This window comes from Hevea brasiliensis, chromosome 1 (assembly GCF_030052815.1).
Source record: "Hevea brasiliensis isolate MT/VB/25A 57/8 chromosome 1, ASM3005281v1, whole genome shotgun sequence".
NCBI classification, from domain to species: domain Eukaryota; kingdom Viridiplantae; phylum Streptophyta; class Magnoliopsida; order Malpighiales; family Euphorbiaceae; genus Hevea; species Hevea brasiliensis.
Genome location: NC_079493.1, coordinates 126669855 through 126685130, shown reverse-complemented (window position 1 = coordinate 126685130; position 15276 = coordinate 126669855). Strand labels below are relative to the sequence as shown.

The window sequence follows — 15276 nt, the reverse complement described above, 5'->3', positions numbered from 1 at the left end:
CTTAATTGCATCCATAGAAAAGCATACAAATCATTTATATGAAGAATGAGGAAAAAAGAGGCAGAGGGATCATAAACAGGATCTTATTATTATTATTATACCAAGAAAATGAACATCTTACAACAACATTCCACCGCTGGAAGGACTAAGAGAAAATAAAAAACAAAGATAAATAGACACGCAAAACAACAGAAGAAACAATGTACATGCAAAATATACATAAAAACCAAGGTGAAAAATAGATAATAGATGCCAAACATTAATTAATCCAAGTCAAACGCATAGTTTGTACAAGAACAGGAGAAGATTCGCTGGCAAAAGCCTTTGTTCATTATGATACTCAATTGACTTTTCAGGAAGGGATTGCATAGGAATTTCCAATGATAGAACTTCTCCAGAATTCCAATCTGTTAAAATCTGGGGTCTCAAACTAGAACCTCTGGCTCATTCAAGCTTCCTGTGTAATTTACTTTACACCGTTCAGGAAACTGCAAGCCAGCCTCATCACAACCTGACTTTGTAACATGTGGGCAGGATCTCACATCAAGGTATTCTAAAGTGTTGCACTTCTCCAAAAGCAAGCCTATACCAGTCACTGTTATCTTTGGACAGTTGCTAACTTTAAAAACCTTCAGCCTCAATTCAGTTTCTACAGTTCCTAAACCTTGAAAAACAGCATCTGTAACCTCCTCACAGCATCCAATGTCAAGAGCCTCTAGATTTCTGCACTCAGTGAGGATACAGCTTAATGAAGAGTCGGAGATATTTAAACACCAGTCCATACGCAAATTCTTTAAACTATTTTTACAGGCCAAGGCCAATGATTTTATAGACTTATCAGAGATGTCTCGACAGCCACCAATGATAAGGGTTTCAAGATTATTGCAAAATTTGGCTAAGGAAGATATAGATTCATCCCCAACTTTGGAGCAATCCAACAACTTCAGTGTCTTGAGACAAGATGAACATGCCTTTGAAAGATCGGAAATTCCAGTGTCCCCAACTTTGCTGCATTTATTGATGTCTAAGTACTGGATTCGCTGGCAACCACTAACGAGATCTGTGAGCCCGTGGTCAGTTATATTGGTGCATCCTTGAAGGCCCAACTCTTGTAGATCAGGACAGTTCTTAGAGAGAGCTCTTAACAAACCATCCGTAACAAATCTGCATCCAGCAAGATGTAGGCTAAATAGATCTCTACAACCCTCAGCAACAGATGACAACCCCTTGTCTGTTAGCTTTCTGCAAGATGATACATCCAATGACTGTAGAGAAGAAAGACTACATCCAATTGACCGCATTCCACTATCCGTAATACCTGTAATGCAGCAGATAAGGAAATATGCCGAACAGGCACGTCCAAAAGAAAACTGTACATTTTTTTTTTTTTGCAAAAAAAAAATACTTTACCGTTACAATTCCGCAAATTGAGAACCCTCAAGCATTTGAACCCATTAGCAATGACCGAAAGATCAGAGTCAGTAACCCCAGGATAAAAGGACCTGGAAATTGACTGAGAAAGGTCCAATTCAATCAAACGAGAGAACCTAGCAGCCATCTTCTGAAGCATGTGAGGTCCTGCCCGAGCAGCAAGTTTCTTCCTTTCAGTGCTCTGCAAGCGGAGCCATCTCTTGCATACCAACCCAAATATCTCCTTATCCTTGTCGCACTCCAGCTTGGACAGAATCGACCGCAGCTCGTCATCTGTCAGCATCTCGTTTATGCAAATTGAAGAAGCCATAGAACGCTGAATCTGTTAATGAGAAGCAATTGAGGATTGGGGCTGATAAAAGAAAACCCCTAATCTCCCCTTCCTTCTTCCTCTGCCTTTGTGGGTGGAGCAATACTGTAATACGATCATAACAAGGAGAGTAGAGTGGCAATGGTGTTTTACATGTGAAAGTACAGAAATGGGCTAGGTAATTGAAGTACAAGACGGTGTCTTTTGGGGGTTATTTTAGACTTTTAGCGGTTGGTTAGGTACTGATCTCCTGTTGAATGTAGCAGGAGATTTTGTCCTGCCTTTATCCATGTTCCTCTCTCTCTCTCTCTCTAATTATAAAGGATACTTATTTTTCTTATATTATATGATTACTTATTTTATTATAAAATAAAATTATTTTATTAAAAAAATAAGATAATGTAATTCATATTTTTATAAATTGATATTTTTTTATAAAATAATTATTTTTATAAAATAATTAATTATGAAACAATAGATAAATTATAGGTGACAAATTTTATTAAAAAATTATAGCGAACGTTGTTAAATATTATCTATTAAATTTTTTATAAAATATTATGCATGTTTTTTTTTATGTGAGTAGATTTTATTTTTTTTCATTATTTTAAAAGAATTTTTCATAATTAACTATTTTTTTAGAAAAATAAATTTATAAAAATTTAATGTGCTTAGTTGTAACTTTATATTAAATTACTTTATTTCTTATAATAAAATATTTTTACTTTTTATAAAATTCAATAATCATAGAAATTATTTCTTTTTCTATATTGATATATATACCAATCATTTTGTTGTACACTGACTATTTATTATTTTATTTTAATAATATAATTTAATATATATTTTATTACTTTTTATATTTTTATAATTATATTATAAAATTATCATTAATTATAATTTTATTTCAATTTTAATAATAAATAATTCTTTAATTTATTTGACATATACCAATAAAATGATAAATAAAATAAAAAAATACATATATCACGTGATAATTTTTGAAATATTATTATTAAAATTTTTATATTTTAAATATAAGAAATATTTTTAAATATGTATATTTAAATTTGTTAAATAACTTTTTAGTGAAAAAATATATGTATAATTTTTAAAAAATAATTTATCCTTTTTCCTAGTGTAATGAAAAATTTAATTAAAATAATTGATTTTAGAAATATATAATATGATGAGTAAAGTTTTATAATGTTTGAATTTGTAAATTTAAGAAAATTTTTAAATTTTTAAAAATCAATGAAAAGGATTCTAAATTTTAATTATTGAGATAAGATTTTAATAATTAAAATTTAAAAATATATAGATAAAAATTTATATTTAATATGATCACAGATTAATTTTTATATACAAATTCAAAAATAAAAATAAAAATAAAAATTTTTAAACATTCTTATTAGTTTATGTGACATATTCTTATAGAGCCTTTTTTAATGCTTAGCTCTAATATAAACATGTATAGCTGTAGATTATAGACAACACAAAATAATAATAATAATAATAATAATAATAATAATAATAATAATAATAATAATAATAATAATAATAACTTTACCCAATACTAAATTAGTGCTTTTTTTTAAGGCATTAAGTGTTTTTAAGAGAAAATTAAGTGTTTTAAGTATATTGAAAAATATATTTTCTTAAAAAAGTTTAATATTTAAATTTCTCTTAATATCATAAAAACAGCTAAAATTTCATATTTTACTAGCATGGTTTTAAGTTATAAATAATTTATTTGATTTTATTGTTCTAATTATAATTAAGAAAAAATATTATTTGAAGTATATTAATCAAAAGCTATAAAAATTGATTTAAAATTATATTTGATATATCTAATTATAATGATTTTAAAATAATTAAATAATTTTTTAATAGTTTTATTATTTAAAAATATTTAAAATAATATTAAAAAAAATTAAGCCACAATACTAAATAAGTCAAATTCTCCTCCCTCAACTAAACGAAGAGAAAGAAAAAAAAAAAAAATTCCCCACTAAAGAATTTGGATGGCAATAAAAATCTTCCAATTTAAAATTGCAAACCACCTCCAATATTTGATAAAAAAAACCCCACCTCCAATAATAATAGCAAGAAACCATTAAAAAAATAATGCAAGAAACTTCTTCTAAAATAAACATGAATTTATCAATTAATGTCTATAAAATTAATTAATTAAAAATAATTAATTTTATTTTCACAATCTTCTTAAAAAATATTTATTTATTTTATTTAGTACAATATGAAATTTAACCTTTAAAATCTTAAAAGAATAACAAATTAAATTAGAGCAAAAGATTTAAGACCCCATTTTTTTTTTATTAAATTTCAAGATTAAAAATACAATTTTTTATAATTAAAATAAATTAAATTTTTAAAATTTTTAATTAATATATATATTAAAAAAAAAGGCTTTTCTGTTGTCTAACCTAGCAAAGCAGAGAAGCATGTGGTCGCAGAAGTCGACGAGGATTTTGGTTGCCGTCTTCTCTCTATTCTCTTCCCTCCTATTTTCCTAATTTGCTCAAATCCAGAGCTCATAATGTTCGGTGGCGGCGGCTCTCGTATTTCCAACCACTTGCGAGAGTTTAACTGCCTCCACCACCACCCCAAGTTAGGGTTTTGCAGTACCAGAATCGTCCAGCTCTCTTCTTTCATCTTCACACCTTCCTCCGTTACTATTATCGCCGACAATTGTAATAATCGTCATTTTCGTCATCGATTGCAGCAGGGAATGGTGTCTTCTTCCAGCCTCCAATCCAAATCCTCTGGTGAAATCCCCATTATTCCTGATCGTTTCAGGTTCTACTTCTATTCTGTCCTGCGGTTTTTTGAAAAGCATGGAAATTTATTGCTCTTTTATAGTTAGGTGCCTGTTTAATCAAATAATTGGTAGGTTCCTATTTGTGTTTGTGGTTTTAACTGTGTCTCTAATACATCTCATGGATGGTCAATTAGCTGATGAATTTTCTTTGTGCAAAGCCTAGAAGAAGATGATCATCAACTCCCATCTGAAGGGTTGTCTCCTATGGCAGGTTTCTTTTTTTATTCTGTTTACCTTTTTGTTATATCTCACAGCTTAATTTTTCTACTTGCTACGCACACTCTTGTGACATTGATTACAATATTGCCATAAAAGATTAAGTCTTTTGATCTTATTTTTCCTCGTTGTTCTCTTTTCTTTTTTGGCATACAATCTCTTCTTGGATATTTTTGTTGTGGTATCGTTTTTAACTGGATGGAATGCTTGTTTGGATTAAGATTTAAGAGCTTCTCTATTGGAATTTAGTGTTGAATATTTCTTTCTCTTTCTTTTTATCTTTCTAGGGCTCCTAGAATTCTTAATAATGATTGTTTGGTCGCTGTTCTTGCAGGAGGAATAGTAGCACTTGGAAAGTTTGATGCTCTTCACATTGGTCATCGAGAACTTGCTATTCAAGCATCAAAAGTTGGAACTCCATATCTTTTATCTTTTGTAGGAATAGCAGAAGTACTTGGATGGGAGCCTAGGTATGGATAATGTATTTTATTCTTTTTTTTATTTTTCCACAGCTGTCCATTTTATATGTGGAAACTTCTTTTTTCTGGACAATCCTTTCTATTTTGCATTGGCACACTCGCAGGGTTTAGAGTGCATATGACTTGGTGGATTTAGTTGCTGTCTCGGCAGCAGTTTCCTTTTCTTCTTCTGTGATAATATTGAAAACAACAGCCCTTGTTTGTGTTGGTTGGACTTGCATTGCATGTGAACCTGTCTGATCATGAACAGCTAGAATAACATTTCTTATGACATTTGGACCTGTCTGAACAGGGCTCCAGTGGTCGCTAAATGTGATCGGAGTAGGGTTCTTACCTCTTGGGCCCCATACTGTGATAATGTTGCCCCATCAGAGTTCGATATTGATTTTTCAAGTGTTCGACATCTCAACCCACGACAGTTTGTTGAGAAGTTATCTAAGGAGCTCAGAGTATGTGGAGTGGTGGCGGGTATGTTTCCATTGCCAATCATATTTTCCCTTTTTTTATGTAATTGATTGCCTGTAATTTTTCAATAAAGTCACAATGGATTATTTTGTCAGGGGAAAACTACCGGTTTGGATATAAAGCTGCTGGTGATGCATCCGAGCTTTTGAGGCTGTGTGAAGAGTATGGTATGCGGGCTTACATTATAAATTCTGTTATGGACAAGAATAAAGATCCTGGAAACACTGACTCGAATGATCTAAAGGATAGAGGACAAGTCTCATCCACCCGTGTTCGCCATGCTTTAGCTCTAGGTGATATGAAATATGTGTCGGAACTTCTAGGTCGTAGACATCGTCTCATGTTAATGCTAAAAGAACAGAGAGGATTTATGAACACTAGTGGTAGATGGAAGGCCTCAATTCCAAAGTCTTGTTTATTGAATCTTCCACCAAAGGATGGTTTCTACAAGAACTGTTTTCTTTTATTTGGTGATGAGAACCCGGTGAAATGTAGTGTATTCATTGATTCCACATATATCCATTTAGAAACAGATGAGGTAGGTCTTAGTAATTACAATGGTTCTCAAGACTTCCAGCTCTTGGGTGTTGAATTTGGTCTTTGAGGAACTCATTGTGCTTAATTTATTTGTTCTCAATTTTGCTTTCATTAAATCGAAGCAGTTCATGGAGAAGCTTCATCAATGCCTCAAAGAATGATGTACACGAGTTGAATCTCATAGTAAATTGTACCTCAATACATATTGAACTTTGTTTACTGGTTCTGTGAATTGTTTTCATTTAGAAGTGCAATTCCCTACAAAATGCAGTTTCATATATAGGCTCTATGACATTCATGTTGAAATGAGTTTTCTTTTTATTCAACAAACTTTCAATCACTGTCTCACTGAGGATAAATCTCAATAATTATTCCTGAACTTATATAATTGTACCACTACAATCTTTTAACTTTAAAATATAATATAAAACTCTCTAAATTTTTAAATTTTGCACAGTAAAATCTCTCTGACTTTCAATTACTGATTTTTCAGCTAGAAATTGATGTGAATAACTTCTGCATGGTACTTAGGCGATATTTTTTTCTCATCTCTTATGCAAAGTGTAAAATTATTTTTTTTTCACATGAAAAATTATTTTGTCTATAGAGAGAAAAATGATTAAAATTATACATGGCATGAGAGAGATAAGAAAATAAGTTTTAATTAGAGGTTAGAGCAAAATTTGAAAGTTGATAGAGTTTTATGTTACATTTTTTAAAATTTATCCGTCTCACTGATGATGTTTTCTTAGTTACTTCTTCTATCCTACGCTTGATTACAAGCCTTGGAAAAGTTTCACTGAGAACTTGTTGGCAGCTGGAATGATGGAATGAATAGCAGCTGGAGATATTGTGAAACCTGTGGTAACCATAAGCAACACCATTACTTAATCTCTTCTAATGTTTTCTCGTCATTAGAGTTCTCTTGAGATGCAAATTTGTGTTTTTCCTATTCAGTTTGGAACTGACATTTTTGTTGACCCTATAGGAATAAATTGTCGTTTATACCAAAATTTCACAAACTGCATTCACAATGAACAAATAATTCACTATTTTATTAAGGAAAGTGACTAGTGATATGATCTCTCACCAGGCATAAGTTGGAACCAGAAGCAAAACCTCCATGATTGGCTAGAAATTGTCATTAATGCATTTTGATACAAGGTCGAATTTGGAAGGCTCAAGAAGGGTTTCCTGCAATATATTTGGCTTATAGGAGGTGTGATGAAAATTGTTTGCATTTGGCAAAAATTATGGACTAATAGTTACAACCTTACTGAAGCTCACAACAGGAAGTGAATATTTTTGTTCTTTTATTATTTATCTTGCTTGTGAACACTGAATTTTGCGGGAAATGTTAACTAATGAGTAATTGATGTTGCAGAGATTGAAGCTTGCCATAACTGATGATATTCTGAAAGCTGGTTAACTTGAACTAATGTATATATTGATGGACATTATTAGACATCAAAACAAAGACTATTTATTTGTTGCATTCAATTTGTATACGAGTTGCATATAGTTATGAACTTTGCAAAAATTGTTCAGATACAGTATTGTCAAAAATCTGGCTGCATTTTGGTATAGGCAGTACCTATTTTCTGTTTGATAAGTTTCTTAATCTCCCCATAATGCACATTCTCACAATTTTACATATCTTCTTTGCCTTGATGCAGCATTGTTGATCAAAGTTCTATAGCATACGTTGGCCTTTACCATGGACTCTGAACCTTTCTCTAAGTGGAGCTTTTCCATCCTTTCCTCTGCCCCATTTATTTTTAGCTGTCCAAGGCCACATTAACGTCCTTGTGTTAGAATCTAGAGGAAGCTGTGTTTATATTAAAGGCCGTTTCGCTAAACGTTCTGGGAGTGAGAATTTGAATACTTGTAGGAGGGTGTCGGTGGTTTTTAGAAACATTAATATGCTACCCGCGAGGAAGTAGGCCTAGCCACGGTCCAGATTGAAATTGGGACGAGATTGAGATCTGTCAATAGTTTCCGATTTTAAAACTGAACTGAGTCCGGTTGACCTGTTATGGACCCCTCAAACTAAAGTTGATCTTGACTGGATTAGAACCAACATGTTGGCTCGACGGTTTGGTTTAATTTGTGAGAAAAATAATTTTAACTGTTTGATTGCTTTAATTTGGATCAAACTGGAATCGAACCAAAAGGGAAAAAACCAGAAAGTGATGGAAAGGGGGTGTTATTTTGTACCCATTTTCCAATGCTTAAATGTGAAACATAAGAAATAAAGGGTCGCTAGTGCCGTGTACTCACCGTTCTCTGTGTATTACAGGTGAGCGATGACGAGCCGGAAAGGACACATCTTATTTATTGACGTGTAAAAGAGAACTTTTTATGGGCTTGCCTTCGGCATCTTCATACGATGCAATTTGTCCACCATATAATTTTTTCAGAATATTTGTCAGAATATTCTTGAAGTCTGCCAACCTCAAAAAAAAAAAAAAAAAAAAAAACTCCACTTTCTTTGCCACCAATAAATTTGGTAAGCTTGGAGTCGGGCCAATACTAATTAATTATTAGCAAAACATTTTGTAGAGCATGTGTTTCATTTTGCAATTTTTCTTATTTTAATTTTTTTTCTTTATTATTTCAGATTATACTTGTTAAAATATATAACGTTTCATAAAAGGTAGCTCTCTTGCTTTTTTTTCAACATAAAAATAATTATGAAAGTTTAAATTTGATATTTTTCTTACTTTTTATATTTCAAATATAAATAAAGAGAATTTTATTTTTATTAAGAAAATTAACTTTGCCAGGTATTTTTTTTTAATTAATTGTGTAAGAAATGCCAATATTAAGCAATATATAAAGTGGCGTGAAGTGTAGGCAAATACAATAACATCTTAAAGACACAAACAAGGATTCTATTTTTAACACTACAATTGATTTAGACTTCTATATATGAATATATATAAGAGATAGTATCTTATACCTTCTATTATTATTATTGTTATTATTATTATTATTATTATTATTATTATTATTATTCTCTTTGAAAGTTGAAAATAGGAGAGAGGCCAAGCAAAGGGAGACAGAGAGAGAGAGAGAGAGAGAGAGGAACCAGAGAAAAACATATTTTAAAGGCATAGCCAACCTGCGTAATATTCGCAGTGGAAAATACCACCACCAATTTCTTCACCACGGCACCTCCCACCACCAACGAATCAAATCTAATCTCTCTCTGTTGATAACTGCGGCATCTCCAATAAAACAGGACTCTCTCTCACTGCGGCATCTCCAATAAACCAGGACTCTCTCTCCTTCACTTTTAAAAGGCAAACGAAGAGCAACAATAAGCAGCAATTCAATTTGCATTCCTCTCTTCCCTTTCCCAGGTCAGTTCTCTTCCTTTTCGTACCCAACCATTTTCATTTCTTTAGGGATTAAACAATGTTTTATCTCTTCTCCTTCCTTTCTTTAATCTAAAGATAAAATCTTTTCTTTTGTTTTTTTTTTTTATATTTTTTATTTGCTTATCAATTTTCGTTTTCAAAATGGAATTTGGTCGCCGGGCAAAAACTGAGTTTCATTTTTCTTCCCATGTCGACTCGTCGCCCTCGCGTAGTAAGGGGCATAAAAGTACTTTGGCTTGATGGGGTTATTATTGTACTCGTTATTTTAGCGGATCTTGTTGTATACCACGTGTTCGTTACTTTCCGGTGATCGTGGTAGTTAATTCTTTTTTTTTTTTTCCAATTATACCTCTCACGCCTTTTGGAAGGTCTCTTGTCTGGTCCTTCCAAATTTTAAGAATACTGAGTGGTTGGGACTCTAGGGAAGAAGGGGCGGTACAGGTAATTGGAGGGAAAAGATTCCTCCTTCCTTGTATGCATTTCCTTTCTTCTGGTAATTAAAATTGAAAGTACCGTGCTTTGATTTCTTTATCATATTTTTGAGCTCCTAAACTGCAGGAATAGATTATTGATTTTATTAATCAGCTATCAATCACCATCATAAAGTAATTAACAAGCGCAGTTCAAGATTAACATGTTCAACTTGTTCTATTTGTAGGGACGCGTTTTGGGGACGGAGGCCTTTTGACTCCAAAATAAAAGAAAAGAAAAAAAATAAAAAGAGAAAAGGAAGTTTCTTGGTCGGTGCAGTGTTGTTAGTCGGGCTGTCAAAGGACTCTTGACAGCCCGATTTTCTTGGACCCTTTCATTAAGGTAAGGTAAGAATAAGAATCCCATTGAATATACCAAACAAGTCTTTGCATGTTTTCCTTGTTTGAATTGGATTTGGTCTTATTTATATGTGATTGTTTATCAAAACCAAAAACAATCCGCCTTGTCTTTGCTGCTGTCTCATCTTAGAAATTGTTCAACATTGATTTGCTCCCATTTTGTGCAGGTGGTTGTCTCTCCTTTCATATTTGGTTATCTGGGTTGTGGTCAGATTCGGTTGCCTGGCTCTGTATTTTATTCCTGCTTTGATATTTTGTAGGATTGCCTTCATGTTCTTATGAGAGATTCTCTTCTTCTGTCTCCGCTATGGGTTCCTTGTCTGGAATCCTTCAAAGACCAATAGTGGCAGCTGCTGCCGTTGCCGTCGCTTCTGTTTCTACTGACCTTTCCGATAAACTCCCATCTCTTAAATCATTAGATACTTTTTCTGCCATAGACCGGTCACATTCTTCATTATCTAATTCAGTGCGAGAACCAAACATTTCATGGGTTTCCCATATATCAGTTTCCAAGCTGACAAACATGTCCTTTGTCACTAGAATTCGTGTACCTATACCTAACGCCAACTTCCCATCCTCTAATTCAATTCGGAAATTTGTCCCCAATACATTAGCTTCTTCTCTTCTTCTTAATTCATATCAGTCTGCAGAGTTGGCAAAAGGACCGAAACCAACAGCATTTACGAATGCAATCCCTACTTCCCCTCCTGATGTATTGTACAGATGGCATTTGCCTGAGCCAGATGCTATTGATGTTTCTGGGTCTTTCGATTGCTCGTTGGGAAAGTCTAGGACAGTCGTGGTTCTGTTAGGATGGTTGGGATCAAAGCAGAAGCATCTTAAGAAATATGCGGATTGGTATACTTCAAGGGGATTTCATGCCATTACTTTTACATTTCCAATGGCAGAGATTCTTAGTTACCAAGTTGGTGGGAAAGCTGAACAGGATATAGACTTGCTTGTGAACCATCTGGCTGATTGGCTAGAAGAGGAACATGGAAAGAACCTGGTTTTCCATACTTTTAGCAATACTGGATGGTTAACGTAAGCTTTTTTTTTCGTACATTTCTATGCATAAAGGCATGCTACCATTTTTATTCCCTCTGTTCTTGTGAAACTACTTGGCTTGACTTGTTTAGTTTAACGTGTTGTTGCAGTTATGGAGTTGTACTGGAGAAGTTTCAGAATCAGGATCCTTCTTTAATGGGAAGGATTAAGGGTTGTATTGTGGATTCTGCACCTGTTGCGGCCCCTGACCCCCAGGTAAGTGTTGCATGCATATGTGTACGTTTTGTTTTAGCAAATAGTGGTTTTTTTTTTTTTTTTTTTAATAGCTTGCACATGAAAATACTAGTTTTGGCATATGCAGGTGACTTGTTTGTTTGATGCATGAAGTTTGTGAATTTGCTGCTCAATAGCACCATTCTTGTATATGCCATACATTTGTTTTTTGCTTCATGTTATTGTTTTACTGATTTCTGCAATATTCACCGTTCCATGCCTATTTTGCCTTTGGCGCTGCTCAGTTTTGCTTTTGGCGCTTTCTTAAGTTGAAAAAGTCTCCTCTTTTTCTTTTTTTTTTTTTGGTGTGGTGATACTATTGCATCAAGTTGAAGATATTTGCCTGTTGCAAGTGCTCTTCTTCTTCACTTTGGTTGGGGAGTTTTTTTTTTTTTTTTTGTAAAGATAAATGTGTTTGGGATTTTTTTTTTTGGGTTGAGTATGTTGGACTATGATCATTCAAGTCTTGATTTCATTTGTATCTTGGTTTCTAGTTTTATCTCTGTACACCTTCTTCCCAACTACAAATACTTCACTTCTTCTATCATTTTGCTGGTTATTGTGTGACTATTTTATCATTTGAACAACGAGAATATAAGACTGGCCTGGTGACCTGCCTTTTGGTGTTGTCTTTCTCTTACATGTTCAGCATTATATTGAGTGGATCCATGTTGGTGTTTGCACTTTGCAGCTGATCTTTTCTTTTGAGGATGTTCGCTATGATCACTTTTTTTTTTTTTTTTTGCCATTTTGGAGGAGTCATAAATTTATATGAACTTGATTTCATTTGTTTAGGTCTGGGCATCGGGTTTCTCTGCAGCTTTTCTAAAAAAGAACAGTGTTGCTACAAAAGTACATGTGAGCTCAAATGAGTCAAATGTGGAGATATTAGTTGGGAGCAAAACATTGGTAGAACCCAAACCTGCAGCAACTGAAGCAGCTTTATTAGTAATTTTGGAGAAGTTCTTTAGTGTGATTTTGAATCTTCCTACTGTGAACAGGTAAATGCTTTTGCCAACAAAAATGAATCTGAATGGGATATGATAGATAAGTAAATAATAATGTCATTGACAGAATCCTCATAAACAGAAACTTATGTGGTATTTAATTATTTCTTTACAGGAGGCTCTCTGATGTGCTAAGCTTATTATCATCAGGACAACCTAGCTGTCCACAGCTATATATTTATAGCTCTGCAGATAGAGTCATCCCGGCAATGTCTGTGGAATCGTTTATAGAGGATCAGCGAAGGGCTGGGCATGAGGTCATGGCTTGCAACTTTGTGTCTACACCTCATGTTGATCATTTCAGAAATGATCCAAAACTGTACAGCGCTCAACTTAGCCAATTTTTGGATGACTATGTGCTTACTTCTTGTAAACGTGCTTAATTGAAACCACTGGGGCAATAGATTAAACCCTTCATTCTTTCTTTTCTTTTCTTCTTTTTTTTTTTTTTGGAAAAGATTGCGGTTGCACAGCTTTTAGAAATTATTTCAATTTCATTGGCACAGACTTATTGAATGCAACAGGAGGAATAATAACTTCTTTATTGATCATATTTTTGGTTATTATTTTTTTTAAGTGTTTGCCTGTTTGGTGAATTGAATTCAGAACCTCCCTTACAGGAGAATAGGAGTGCCTATCAAGTGGGCCACACCGTGACTCTTGTTAATTGTAATTGTTTTTCACAGCAGTAAAGTTATATAAATTTCTATAGATCATATTTTCCATTGATAATATTGCTTTGATACAGGACTAAAGTTTCCAGTAAGAGGTTGAACTGTATCTTAATGATGCTAATGGAGGTAGGTGTCCATACACCTCAAAGCTCAAACATCGTCTGATCATTTATTCAATCATAATATGAATGTTATCTTGCCTAACAGTTTATTGAACATATTAGCAAAAGCTAGTACCAGTTTTCGTACAAAACTATCAATTGGTTGTATCTTGGATGAGACAGGCCAAAAGGGTTCTTCATTTCCTGATGCAGCCATTCTGCAAGTCGTTTCCTCCTCCAAATTTATAAACTTCTAATTCAAGCTTTAAATTTCCCCATAGAATTAGTAAAGAATCCAAGGATACTTTCCCCATATATAATGATAATAACAGATGCACAAGCTCGTTTCTGGTGCGAAACTTTTTCTAGTTGTTGCTGAGATATTAAACAACCAGAGAGAAATTACTGAAAGTAGAGTATAAACGTTATAATACATATATGATGCTTGTTTTGATCTTGAACATTAGGCATTAGGCTTGCACTGCTATGCCACAGAGGCCTGCATTGCTATGCCACAGAGGCCTTCCTTTGCTGATATATTTGTCCGCATTCGTATGCATCCTTCACCCCATTGTGTGCCTTACGAGTTCTTCACCCCATTGTGTGCCTTATGAGTTCTTCACCAGCCAATACTCCTTCCCATCGCTGACTCCATAACCTACCACAGCAACGCCATGGTCTAGTTGAGTTCCACAAGACCCTGTGAAGATACCGCTTGAGTGGAATTGAAACTCAAATCCCCCAGCATCAATGGCAACAGAAACTGCTTGTTTAGTAGCAGCCTTCAATAAAGCAGCTTCATTGTTTGTTGGTACATCTTCATATCCGGTTATCTTGGCCGAAGGTTTGGCTTCCTCCTTGGTGTTGCAAGTGCTGTCAGCTGCATGGTATTGCTAGGTGGCCTCACTGGCTAAGCCATGTTTTTCAATGAATATAAAGGCATCATCCATCAGACCACCCTGACAGCCTTGATCCTCACTGCTCCTGTCACAATCAACAAGCTCTTGCTGTGAAAGGGAAATTAATTTTCCAGTTTTTATCTCTGTGATTCCTTCCACTGCTGCCACTGCTGAAAACGCCCAACAGGAACCTACATTTTGACAAAAAGAACAGTTAGAACTGATTCAATTTACATGAACTGTGATCACTCCAAAAAAAATTGTACTTATCACATTGGCCTTGATCCTTGATAGGTGTTACGGCTCCTTTCTTTCTCCATTCCATCCTACTCTGTATAGCAGTGACATTCTCATACCTGAAAGGACCTGCGTGAGCAGAGCACAATGACCCTTGAATCTATTCCGTGCAGTTTTGAATTCTTCGTTTGTAAGACCTGCAAACTGATTCACACCAAGTTTGTAAGAACTACCTGCCTCGCTGTTAAATGAATCTATTCTTTCTACATTTTCCTTGAATATCTTGTAACGAATCTCCTCATTAGCATCCTTGTATACCCCTCCAGAACGAGCCATCCACTGCTCATGCCTCTCATACATTGATGCATGTTGGAAGGTTCGAGCCATGGAATGAGAAGTCCAAGCTCCTAAAACGAAGAAAATGCATAGATACTGCTTCATGAACTCCATGGTGAGGTGAAATTCTTAGGCCACAGTTAAAAATGGTGCAAGAAGTAAGTATGCAGCCAGGAGATGCAAACTTCAACCACCCAATGTGAATTATATAGTGAACTACTGAATACTTTGCCCTTAAGAGTTGCGTAAGA

General features: G+C 34.1%; 3 protein-coding genes, 1 long non-coding RNA gene and 1 pseudogene across 9 annotated transcripts; 3 read left to right on the top strand and 2 right to left on the bottom strand.

Annotated features, from left to right (window-relative positions):
* Positions 1-67: 67 nt before the first annotated feature.
* LOC110661235 (uncharacterized) lies at positions 68-1876 on the bottom strand. The gene is made up of 2 exons (XM_021819811.2): positions 1411-1876; positions 68-1318 (listed from the first exon to the last, which is right to left on the bottom strand). The coding sequence occupies exons 1-2, from the start codon at positions 1739-1741 to the stop codon at positions 426-428; spliced, it is 1224 nt and encodes a 407-aa protein (XP_021675503.2). The 5' UTR covers positions 1742-1876; the 3' UTR covers positions 68-425.
* Positions 1877-4168: 2292 nt separating this feature from the next.
* LOC110661216 (FAD synthetase 1, chloroplastic) lies at positions 4169-6494 on the top strand. 2 transcript variants are annotated; one of them, XM_058152309.1, is made up of 5 exons: positions 4169-4558; positions 4739-4791; positions 5131-5266; positions 5568-5743; positions 5836-6494. In XM_058152309.1, exons 1-5 carry the CDS (start codon positions 4299-4301, stop codon positions 6342-6344), a joined length of 1134 nt encoding a protein of 377 aa, XP_058008292.1. In that variant the 5' UTR covers positions 4169-4298; the 3' UTR covers positions 6345-6494. The 2 variants fall into 2 exon arrangements, with proteins under 2 accessions (XP_058008292.1, XP_058008295.1); XM_058152312.1 differs by having other exon boundaries at positions 4416-4558; positions 4715-4791.
* A 517-nt stretch (positions 6495-7011) lies between these two features.
* On the top strand, positions 7012-7660 carry LOC131182302 (uncharacterized). The gene is made up of 2 exons (XR_009150608.1): positions 7012-7141; positions 7371-7660. It is a non-coding gene; the product is annotated as an uncharacterized LOC131182302 (long non-coding RNA).
* A 1623-nt stretch (positions 7661-9283) lies between these two features.
* LOC110661188 (uncharacterized) lies at positions 9284-13329 on the top strand. Of its 5 annotated transcripts, none has more exons than XM_021819770.2 (6): positions 9284-9642; positions 10319-10473; positions 10751-11534; positions 11648-11753; positions 12567-12772; positions 12894-13329. In XM_021819770.2, the coding sequence occupies exons 3-6, from the start codon at positions 10798-10800 to the stop codon at positions 13159-13161; spliced, it is 1317 nt and encodes a 438-aa protein (XP_021675462.2). In that variant the 5' UTR covers positions 9284-9642; positions 10319-10473; positions 10751-10797; the 3' UTR covers positions 13162-13329. The 5 variants fall into 5 exon arrangements, with proteins under 5 accessions (XP_021675462.2, XP_021675446.2, XP_021675453.2 ...); XM_021819754.2 differs by having other exon boundaries at positions 10658-11534; XM_021819761.2 differs by having other exon boundaries at positions 10319-10478; positions 10658-11534.
* A 507-nt stretch (positions 13330-13836) lies between these two features.
* LOC131182904 (senescence-specific cysteine protease SAG39-like) lies at positions 13837-15142 on the bottom strand (annotated as a pseudogene).
* Positions 15143-15276: the final 134 nt, after the last annotated feature.